Genomic DNA, 11,446 nt, shown 5'->3' with positions numbered 1-11,446 from the left:
TTCCCCATTTTCGAAGAGTTATATATCCTTGACAAAGTGACCGAGCCAGTCAGTTAAGGTTGATTTTAGACACGGTTAAAAAGCTCTTCCAAAAAAATTTGAAATTGGTCTTTTATGGTACATTTTCAGAGAAGTTACTTTTTCTGCTAACCTCGGTGAAATTGGGAGACTTCTGGACCTTTCTGGCAGCTTTATTTCAAACTAATTTGTCGCCCATATTGTAGCCTGAAGATTACAACGATACCAAACATGCCATACTTGATCCGCTTCAAGTACTGTTGATGATTTAGGTTTTCATTCGAAGTCACTCTACTCGAAAATTTAGAGCCCTTGAAAACGAAATTATTATATTCAAAAAATTCCGCTGCAATGGATTCTCTATGATATATCCTGTTCGGGCCATGATTTGTCAATTTTATCTGCAAATAAAGTTGAAATTTTTGGTCGAAAAGTCTTAGTCGGGAACACTGACAGAGTTACTCTGCCCGAGTGAAGACGAGGATCATCAATGTTCTTTGGCATTATATAACTGGGCTCCTCAGCTATTAACTACAGTTAGCAGTAATGCCTTCTGTTCCCGAATGCCTGTGATATCAGTCAACAATGTGTACAACCTAATGCTACTACAGCGAAATTAAAAATCAGCCTAGAGGCAAGGAATAAATTAATTTTCGATTTTTTTTTTGCTGTTTCGGATTCCTTGGTCTATTCTAGTACAGCCTGGGGCCAGGTATTTTAAAAGAAAAACAAAATGAATATGTTTAAGAGCGGAAAACAAGATCTTATAACTTATTGTTATTGGGCTGGTTTGGGAAACAGGATTTTCTTTGGAAATATTGTTTGAATCTGCATGACTTTCATGGTATTGTTCATTCAGCGATGAATTTGAAGTACATTAAAAAAACGTTTATATATGACCGCTTTCACCTCTTCATTTCGACGATCTCTAACTTTGCGATACGTAGAACCCGACCGTTTATTTACTGGTTCAGTTATTTCGAATCAGACCGCCACTGAATCCCGAGGTCGAAATAGCGTCTTTGCTTCGTTTTTTTTCACTTCACGTGATCAATAAGGGTAAGGGAAGAGCATTCTTGCTCTGTTGGTTCTGTGAATTTGTAGACTTTTGCCTTTGAATTTGTAGGCATTTCACTTTTGAAGTTGTAGACATTACGCCGTTGAATTTGTAGACGTTTTGCTTGTGAATTCTTGTTTCATTTTCGCTTTTTGTTTGTAAATGTTGTAAGAGTTTATTCGTAGGCCACTTTTTTAGTACCTTAAATTTGTAGGCATTTCAGCTCTGTAAATTTGCTTTTTCAAGTCTTTTCAAAGATCTTTTCGAAGTATTTAGTCTAACAGCCTCGCGCTGTGGGTGAGTTCTACTGTTGCATTTAGTCCGTTGCTAAATCGTAACGTTAAAAAACCCGGCGTTGCCCTTTCTATAATATGTCTTCATATTTACTTTCCAAATGATTGACGAAAACGGTTTTGAATATGGAACAGAAAACTTTATGATGAACATAAAGAACTTCACTCGAGTTGATGCGCGCCAATTTTAAATACGTTTCGTAACTAAGTTTTAGTCAGTGACAATTTTTTTCCAGCGCCCTTTTTTTCCAGCGCCCTGGGCTTCAGCCCACTTTGCCCATGGGTAAATGCGGCACTGCCTGTAACACATCACGCGTTGTGTCAACCGAAAATTTAAATATACAGATGAATAAAAGCCTCTTACTAAATATCAAGGTTCTGAAAGAACTTACGAGGGTGGGTGAAACACAAATCTTGACAATTCAGACATGTATACATATTGTTTGAAAAGTCCAAGGTTCTGAAAGAACAGGCTAAGACACTTTCGAGTTGATCACGAAGGCGGTGTGATCAAAATTTTCCAGTAGCGCCAGCTAAGTTTGGAAAATTGTATATGATGATTTCAACTTAACAAAAAAAAAATTGTTTTCAAGTTGACTTTTCAAACAATATACATGTCTGAATTGTCAAGATTTGTGTTTCACCCGCCTTCGTAAGTGTCTTAACTCGTTCTTTCAGAACTTTGCTTAGCATGCGTTAGGAAAACTACTATTTGTCTAGTTATTTCCAAGCACCAAGCAAGTTCTTTGAATAATACCTTTTTTTAATAATAATAAATAAAACCCTAACCCATGATAAAGGATGTATCTACAAGAAAACCAAGGATTATATCGAAAGACGTTCAAAGATGCTTAGTCCTGATTTCGACTTACGAAAGAAGCACTCCGTTTTCTCTCCGTTTATACTTAAAAACTGAGGTAAAACGTAGTGCTTTTTTTGTAACTAGAAATCAAGCCTTAGGAAACTAAAAATTAAGTGGAAACACTTCCAGCATTGTTTCTCGAATAAGTTTTAACTAGGCCCCACCTTTTGGGTGGGTCAGGTCCCTTGACTGGCTATTTTTTTTCTATAATTCCAGCCTTAGTTTTCTAACCATTTTTAAATGAGGTGGTGTTTTTGAGATCACAAAATTAAAGTCACATGAAAAGGTGATGTCTCTTTTATTCAGAAAACAGCAGTCATCACATGCTTCATTTTACTCATATTTATTTAATTTCCTGAAGAAACAAAAAGAGCTATGAGTTGAAGGTCCAGCGAGCGATGTCTCACTCCTAAGTTGAGTCTCCTATATAGTCTACTAAAAGCGCTGAACAGGTGGCGCATTTCTTGCTTACCTCTTGAAAAAAAAACTCATGTGAATTACGGCTCTGGCAAAATTCACACTCGTGCAAACACTTTAGGAACGAAAAATTTCTTTTAAGAACGCGATTTCACGCAAAAATTGTCGTATATGGCAGTTTACCAGTCCAATAAAGTCCAATGTTCGAATTTAACCACATGAATTACGATACTGGTCGAAAACACTTAATATTTTCAAATCTGCGATTTTCGAGGGGGCTGGTTAGTTGGATAGGGTGGCATCTGACCGTATATGAACGGAAGGGAGGAGCCCGGGTCATATGCCAGGTGTGTAACTGTTCAACTAACAAGTGCTCTTTTTACGCCCAAATCGTAGTCCCCGGGTACTGATTTGTTATCAAATTTGCTAAACTTAAGAGTGCTACCTGAAAGCTTGCCTACGAGCTGGATGGGAAATCGTGGAAGGCAGAGTGGGTTGAGCGAGGGGCTAACGACCTCTCCTCGGAAAAAAAGTCTAGTTCAAGAAACACTACAACAGCCTCGGATAACAACGGAATTACGAAGACGACCCACGCAACGTTCAAAGGATCATGATCTTCATTTAGCGACATGGAATTTACGAACTCTCTATGCTCGTGGAGCGCTACAAAATACAACGGCCGATCTAATTAAATACAGAATTCACGTTGCAGCAGTGCAAGAAACAAGATGGTTGGACAGCGGCATACACACGCTACCCAATCATTCGTTCTATTTTAGCGGCTCAAACAATAGCGCACATGAATTTGGTACAGGTTTCTTTGTGGACAGGAAGGTGGATCACACGGTTATCGGTTGTGTGCCCATTAGCAAGTATATGTGCACGCTTAGGCTCAAGACCAAGACATACAAAATTACGATGGTAAATGTACACGCCCCAACGGAAGAACAGGAGGACGATATCAAGGAAGCCTTTTATGACCAGTTGGAGAGCATAATTAACGGTATCCCGTCATCTGACGTCAAGATCATTTTAGGTGATTTCAACGCGCAGATTGGAAAAGAAGATTATTACAGAGAGATTGTATGCATACATAGTTTACACTCTCTATGTAACGATAACGGCACCAGGGCGGTAAATTTTGCGACATCATACGGTATGACCATAAGAAGCACTCAATTCCAGAGGAAAGACATCCACAAAATTACCTGGAATTCGAATGATGGAATTACCAAAAACCAAATTGACCATGTGATGATCGAGGAAAAGTACAGGAACAGCATCTATGATGTCAGGAGCTTTAGGGGAACGTTGCATGATTCAGATCATGCGCTTGTTAAAATAAAATTGAGATGCAAGTTGCCAAGGTGTAATAACAGAATAGTGAATGCACGCCCCAAGTTCAACATAGATGGTCTCAAAGAAGGTGATATGAAGACCCGTTTCCAAGCAGCAGTAGAAAGCCAGCTGACTGATGAACCGCATCCGTTCGACCTTAACGAGATGACCCAAAAAACCAATGAAGTCATTTGCAATGCAGCTACCGACGTCCTTGGAAGAGCATCATCTCGAAGAAGGGAGGGGTGGTTCGACGACGAATGTGCGAATGCAGTTTTGAAGAAAAAGGAATTAAGGCTGAGGGTGCTGAGTAGAAATTCTAGAGCAAACAGCGCCGCTTACAAGCTAGAGAATGTCCGAACGTACAGGCTACTGAGGCGAAAGAAACGGGAACACCTTATCAAAGAAATCGAAACTTTGGAAGCGCACAACAGGAATGGTGATGTTCGTGAGTTCTTCAGGTCGGTGAAAAAGAGTCGAAACGGTTTCAAACCGACTTCTACGAAAATTCAGGATGAAAATGGGGAATTATTGAGCGATAACTTAACAATATTGAATCGGTGGACGGAGTACTTCAAGAACCTGTTGAATCGGCCCCAATTAGTTCAGCAAACACATTGTTCATATCAGCGTGCGGAACCTGATATCGAAGAACCCTCTTTTGAGGAAATGGTAACGGCGATGAATTCCCTCAAGGACTCTAAAGCTCCGGGTGAGGACAACATACCAATCGAATTGATCAAAGCAGCCGGAGAACCTTTATGGAGGAGGCTTTATCAAATAGTGCTAGTGGTATGGAATGAGGAGGTCATGCCGGAACAATGGAAGACAGGAGTTATGATACCGATACACAAAAAGGGGAGTAAGCTGATTTGTCACAATTTCCGAGGCATTTGCCTCCTGAACTCGGCGTATAAAATCTTCGCGACGATCCTTTTCAATCGTCTTGCGGTTTACGCGGAAGAAATAATTGGCGAGTACCAGGGCGGATTTCGAGAAGGAAGATCGACCATTGACCAAATATTCACCATAAAACAGATAATGGAGAAAGCATACGAATTTAATATCACGATTCATCAACTCTTTGTGGATTTTAAACAGGCGTATGATTCGCTAGACAGAAATGCTTTCTTCTATATCTTGGAGGAGTTCGGGATACCAATGAAACTAATAAGACTTGCAAAGGCGACATTGACGGACACGAAGTGCAGGATATTGATTCAGAACATGCTATCTGACCCCTTCTCCATCGATACCGGATTCAAACAGGGAGACCGCTTATCTACTCTTTTCTTCAACTTGGCATTAGAAAAAGTAGCTAGAGCACTGTCGATTAACTGGAATGGAACAATTTTTACCACATCCAAACAATTGACGGCTTTTGCGGATGACACGGACCTCTTGGGTAGAGGCACTATCAAGGTGAAAGAGAGTCTGGTGGAAATGGACGAGGCGGCAAAGAAAGTTGGATTGGTGATTAACGAAGACAAAACCAAATACCTCGTACTAGATAGGAGTCAGGGATCCAGAATTGGACAAAACATGACCATGAATGAGTACAATTTTGAGGTTGTTCAATCTTTCAAATATCTTGGTTCCACTGTCAACGTTGCTAACGATCTGGATGAAGAACTGAAAACTCGAACGGTGCAAGCTAGTAGGTGTTTTTATGCATTGAAACACCTCTTCAGAAGCAATCTACTAAACATTACCACGAAGTATCGGCTATACAAAACTCTGGTTAGGAGTGTTGCCACTTATGCCTGCGAAACCTGGACTTTAACAGTAAATCAAGAAAACAGGCTGAGGTGTTTCGAAAGAAAAATTCAACGCTCTATCTGTGGACCAGTCAAAGTGGACGATACGTGGCGAATCAGAACAAATAGCGAGCTCATGGAAATTTTTGGTGCCGAAAATATTGTTAGCGTCATCAAAGCTGCACGACTAAGATGGGCGGGTCATGTGATCCGCATGAACGATGATAGAGTGGCAAAGAAAGTTTTTGTGAGCCAATTTGACGGCACTAGGCCCAGAGGCCGCCCAAAGAAAAGGTGGATTGACTGCGTGGAAGAGGACCTACGTGAGCTGAGTATTCGCAATTGGAAAGTTGTTGCCGAGGATCGTCAAAGATGGCGAAATGCTGTTGTGGAGTCAGCCAAAACCCGCTTGGGTTAAAAATGGCTGTTAAGTAAGTAAGTAAGTAAGATTTTCGAAGCCTCTGAGAATTACTCGAGTTATCGTTTTATCAAGCAAGCAAGATTGTTCTAGACTTCTAGATTGTTCGACCAGAAATCCAGATTCACTTACTCGTCGAATAAATTTTTTTTTCTGGAAATCCGTCGCAAAAATGTCGCGGTAACAAGTTGTGTTTACAATTATACTCCAACCTCACTACTCCAATATTATCCATCTACGAACTTAAAATCGGGTAAAAATTACTTAAGTTATCACGATAACAAGGAAAAGCGTCTGAGTATAATTTGGCGTATTTCCTGCCTACCTCTTGAAAAAATATAACTCGTGTGAATTACGGCCCTCGCTTCGCTCTGGCCACAAAGTTCACACTCGTTCAAACATTTTAGGAACGAAAACAATTCTTTTAAGAATACGGATTTCACGCAAAAATTGTCGTATATCCCAGATTACTAGTCCAATTAAATTCCAATGTTCGAGTTTAACCACATGAATTACGCTACTGGTCGAAATTGATTTTTGAAGCCTCTGAGAATTACTCTATCGGTTTCTCAAGCAAGCAAAAACTCTTTTGGGAAGTACTTCTTAATTGTTAGACCAGAAATCCAGAATTTCACAACTCGTCAAATAAGAAATTTTTCTGGAAATCCGTTGCAAAAATGTCGTGGTAAACAAGTTATGTTTACAATTACTCCAAACTCACTACTCCAATATCATTCTCTGTCAATTATAAAACAAAAAATTTGAAAATCGGGTAAAAATTACTCAAGTTATCGCGCGGTAACAAGAGAAAGCGTCTGTGTAGAATTTCTCCCATCTCGTTGTTCGAACATTATCCATCTGCAAACTCAGCCTCAAGATTTTCAATCTTCGTCGATTAAGACAAAATCTTTGAAAATCGGATAAGAATTATGGAAGTTATCGCGGTAACAAGTAAAAAAATCTCTTGAGAATTACTCCCATCTCATTACTCCAATATTGCCCATCTACGAACTTAACCTCATGATTTTCATTCTCCGTCGATTAAAACCAAAATTTTGCAAATCGGTAAAGAATTACTCGAGCTATCGAGTCCACAAGGAAAAGCGTCTGTGTAGAATTTCTCCCATCTTGTTGTTCTAACATTATCCATCTGCAAACTCAACCTCAAGAATTTCAATCTTCGTCGAATAACACAAAAAATTTTCAAAATCTGATAAGAATTAGGGAAGTTATCGCGGTAACAAGGAATAAAATTCTCTTGAGAATTACTCCCATCTCATTATCCCAATATTGCCCATCTACGAACTTAACCTCATGATTTTCATTCTCCGTCGATTAAAACCAAAATTTTGCAAATCGGTAAAGAATTACTCGAGTTATCGAGTCCACAAGTGTACGGACGTTTTCTGTATTTAACGTTTTTTGCCAATATAGAACATTTTCAAAATATCAAAGTGAACTTAGCGTTACGGACATTTAAGGGTATTTTCTTTCATAAGACCCTGACTTTCAGTCAAGGGAATAATCCCAAATGCATATAATCTCTCAGCCATGCTACTATTACTCTTCACAGTCTGCGGTTTGCGATAGATTTAGTGCCTGATCCAAATCTCTGATTAAATCATTGCAATCTTCCAAACCAACCGAAAATCGAACTAAGTTACTAGTGATGCCCAATTTTTCCAGGTGATTTAAATTATCGTCACCTGCCGACAGAAATGCCCTGAATGACGTAAAAGATATGAGTCAACAAATTGTTTAAGATACACAAATTATAGAAGTCTTACGGAATCGAAGCAACGCTTTCAACACCACCAAGACTTCCACATAAGATTATTACTCTCATTGAATGCAAGAATTTCCTGGTGTTCTTGTAGCCTCCTTTCACATAAAACGAAATCATCCCGCTATGGCCATACGATTGTTTCAGAGCTAAATGATGCTGCGGATGAGACGGCAAAGCAGGATGGAGAACTTTTTCGATTGCTGGGTGAGTTGATAGAAATTGAGCAATTTTGTATGCCGATTGTCCATGTTGCTTCATTCGCACAGCTAACGTCTTTAACGATCTATGTGCTTGATAGCAATCGAATGGTGAAGGTATTGCACCATGAGCTGCAGTTGAAAAGGAAAAATTCATGAATGTTGGCAATCGAATGAACTTATTGGAAATTAATACTTTGCTGAACGTATTTCAAGCGTGAGTAGAGTTCGCCATCATTCAGCACAACAGCTCCCATAATTAGGTCGGAATGTCCACCTAGATATTTTGATAAAGAGTATAGGACAATGTCAGCACCAAGCTCTAATGGACGTTGATAGTAGGAAGTTAAAAATGTGTTATCGACAACAACAATGACCTGAAATGGTACAATTAATAATAGAAAGTGGATGCTAGAATCGATGCATACATTCGGATGAGAGTGTCCAATTTCGCAGACTCCTTCAACGTCAAACACATTCAGAAGTGGATTTGTGATCGACTCTATCCAAATCATCTGACCAAAAAAAAATGATTTTATAGACTGAATCTATATATTGGTGAGTAGCGGCTTACCCTTGTGTTAGCTTTAATTCCATGCCTTACATTGTTCAAGTCGGTAAAATCAACCGAATCAAACTGAATGCCTTTACCCTTCAAATTTTTCAAAATTTCCGGTGTCCCAGAATATACGCCTTCGGCACACAGGACATGATCTCCCGACTCCAAAATCGATGTTACTGATGAGGCTGTAGCTTGGCCCGAAGAAAATGAAAGACAATAATTTCCATTGTCTAATGAAGCCAAACTTTTTTCTAACAAACTTCGTGTTGGATTGCCATATCGACCATAATAATGTGGCTGTACCAAAGTATGTGGTGTTTAAGTGATGAAGTAATAATGGAATGTTTTCAGGTTATTATATTAACTTACAAGCCTACGATCCGGTTCTTCCTGTCGAAATATGGCAGTGGTAACTATTGGCTGAACGATCTGTTTGTCTGACCATGAAGCTGTTTCTTGTTCTACATGTATTGCTTTTGTAGCAAAGCCTTCCACTTGTTTCTTGAATTCGCTCATGGTTGCGTGAAGCCGAAAATCGTACGATCGTTCGAGCGATGAATTATCGTGAAACTAAGAAACTGTTACCAGTTAAGCCGCAAATTTTATGGATCTGTCGTTATCATTAGATTATTTGTTATCGTTTGTTCATAGAGAGGTGAAAAACAAAAATTATTATCTGTCCCAAAGGCAGGTGTCGATGGACCCACCAATGTTATGTGCTGCGCGTTGTATAAATTATAAATTTAATTTATATTAATACTATTTTCTTGCACCCTTAAGTGTTGTTGAGACGTTGAGCATATCACCAGTATAATTAATGAATCTTTTACTTCCTATGATCATGATCTAAGTATTATCAAATTAACAGAGTGCCTTAAGAGTCATTGCGTCGAGTAATAAATAAACATATCAATGTTTTTGAACATTAGTTTATTCCTCATTCTTTTTGATGATTCAATGAAAGGATAAGGCCTTTAAATCGGCGTCGGAATCACCAAAAACAGGCAAGTTAATGCATATAAACATAGCACTGCACTGAACTAGAGCGAGTTGGATCTTTGGAAACGGGATGAATTTCGATCGTGAGTGCATCGTGAAGGGGCGTTGGGTAATTTGGCACACGGTGCTATAACAACGCATTTTTCAACTACGCAAAGGGTGAACTCGCACACGATTTTTCGATATCAACATTTTGTAAAAGGAGTCATTAAGTCGATGACACGGCTAAAAAGCATTTGCAGCAATAAACTTGCGTGTGCGAGTTCGCCTTTTACGTAGTGTAAAAGTGCGTTCTTTTGTCACTGTGCCATATTCCCCGATACCCACTTCAATCGATCAAAGTGTTTTTAATCGGTTGATTTCAAATCAAGTACTTCAATTTTTTAACACGCATTTTACTATATTATATAATAGTTATTTATCTACCAAGGTAGGTATGAAGGTATTTTTTCGCACTAGATGTCGATTGTCGACCCGAGGCGAAGCCGAGGTCGACAAGACGTCATGTGTGAAAAAATACCGGCATACCTACCGTGGTAGATACAACGTTTTTCGCAATTTCGGGCCATAATCACCTTTCCAATGCAAAACATGTCCTACATTTTGTTCCAAAATTCGTGTGTATACAGAAATTCATTTGAACGATCAAGAAGGCTGCATTATGATACACATTGCTATGTGATGTAAAGAGACGCGCTAAATAAAATCAAGTAGTCAATGCTTAGTATAAACGTTTCAACAATACGTTCGGTATAATTGTGTGACTCTATAGCGGAATGGCTATAGTCGCTGCTTTGTGTTCAAAAACCTTTTGGTGTCGGGGGTTCGATTTCTGGTCAATGCAAGATTTTTATTTATAAAAATTTAGCCTTCGTTGAAGGTAATAGGTTCTTTAGCGTGCGAAAAAAAGTTGATATCGCACTGCGTGCGAAAAAAAGTTGATATCGCACTGCGTGCGAAAAAAAGTTAATATCGCACTGTGTCCAGAAATACAGTGAAATAAATACCTTCAAAACGACATTAAATGGATGCATGGAAAGCTGATGATTATGGACCGGAATTGCGAAAAGGACCATATTACACAGAGCTTGTCATTATTTCTGTCGTCGTTATCGATAACAGTTGAATAGCAGTATGTGACAGGTTGTGTAAAAATTGCCGTGTTACATTTCACTTTAAAGTTTTAACACCACAGTTAAGTGCGTCGTATTGGTCTAAATTCCATTAAAAGTGACTATCATAATAAAGCAGGTAATTTGACTTGCATTGACACACTCAATTTGCACAATTTGCAAAAGTCTATATTTCGATTTTACGTAATAAAATGTTTGATTTGAATTTAAATGCATTGTTAAGTTCTGTTTGCGTTTTATTCTAACAAGTGCGATTACTCTAACTAATTAACCATCACAAAGTCAATATTGTCTGCCATCGCCACAGACTGCAAAAATAAACCATAAGAAAATTGTCATCACGGCAATCACGCAACCACGAGTCCCACTTATCATTTTATTCTAGACGGATCTGGAAGAATTCGTTACTCATAAGGGTTCATACATACCCACCAGAAGATACTTTTGTGATTTCAAATCCCTTGAGAAGCTTTAATTAACGAGGCGTAATTATCAGATTACAATAATGTGTGGAAACAGATACAGACCTAGTTAATATGAAATTATCCTTATTAGTGTTTATTGCGTTGATTGAATATAAGAAGCAGGGCCATAGTTCATTTTTTATCA

At 38.7% G+C, this 11,446-nt stretch overlaps 1 protein-coding gene across 1 annotated transcript; it reads right to left on the bottom strand.

Moving 5' to 3' along the window:
- Positions 1-7,677: 7,677 nt before the first annotated feature.
- On the bottom strand, positions 7,678-9,353 carry LOC119080466 (putative cystathionine gamma-lyase 2). Its single transcript, XM_037188845.1, has 6 exons — positions 9,075-9,353; positions 8,718-9,002; positions 8,572-8,658; positions 8,340-8,520; positions 7,948-8,275; positions 7,678-7,883 (listed from the first exon to the last, which is right to left on the bottom strand). Exons 1-6 carry the CDS (start codon positions 9,219-9,221, stop codon positions 7,721-7,723), a joined length of 1,191 nt encoding a protein of 396 aa, XP_037044740.1. The 5' UTR covers positions 9,222-9,353; the 3' UTR covers positions 7,678-7,720.
- Between the last annotated feature and the right edge of the window lie 2,093 nt (positions 9,354-11,446).

This window comes from Bradysia coprophila, unplaced genomic scaffold (genome assembly GCF_014529535.1).
Source record: "Bradysia coprophila strain Holo2 unplaced genomic scaffold, BU_Bcop_v1 contig_350, whole genome shotgun sequence".
NCBI lineage: Eukaryota > Metazoa > Arthropoda > Insecta > Diptera > Sciaridae > Bradysia > Bradysia coprophila.
The sequence above is the reverse complement of the archived record's forward strand: the minus strand, read 5'-3'. Positions and strand labels throughout refer to the sequence as shown.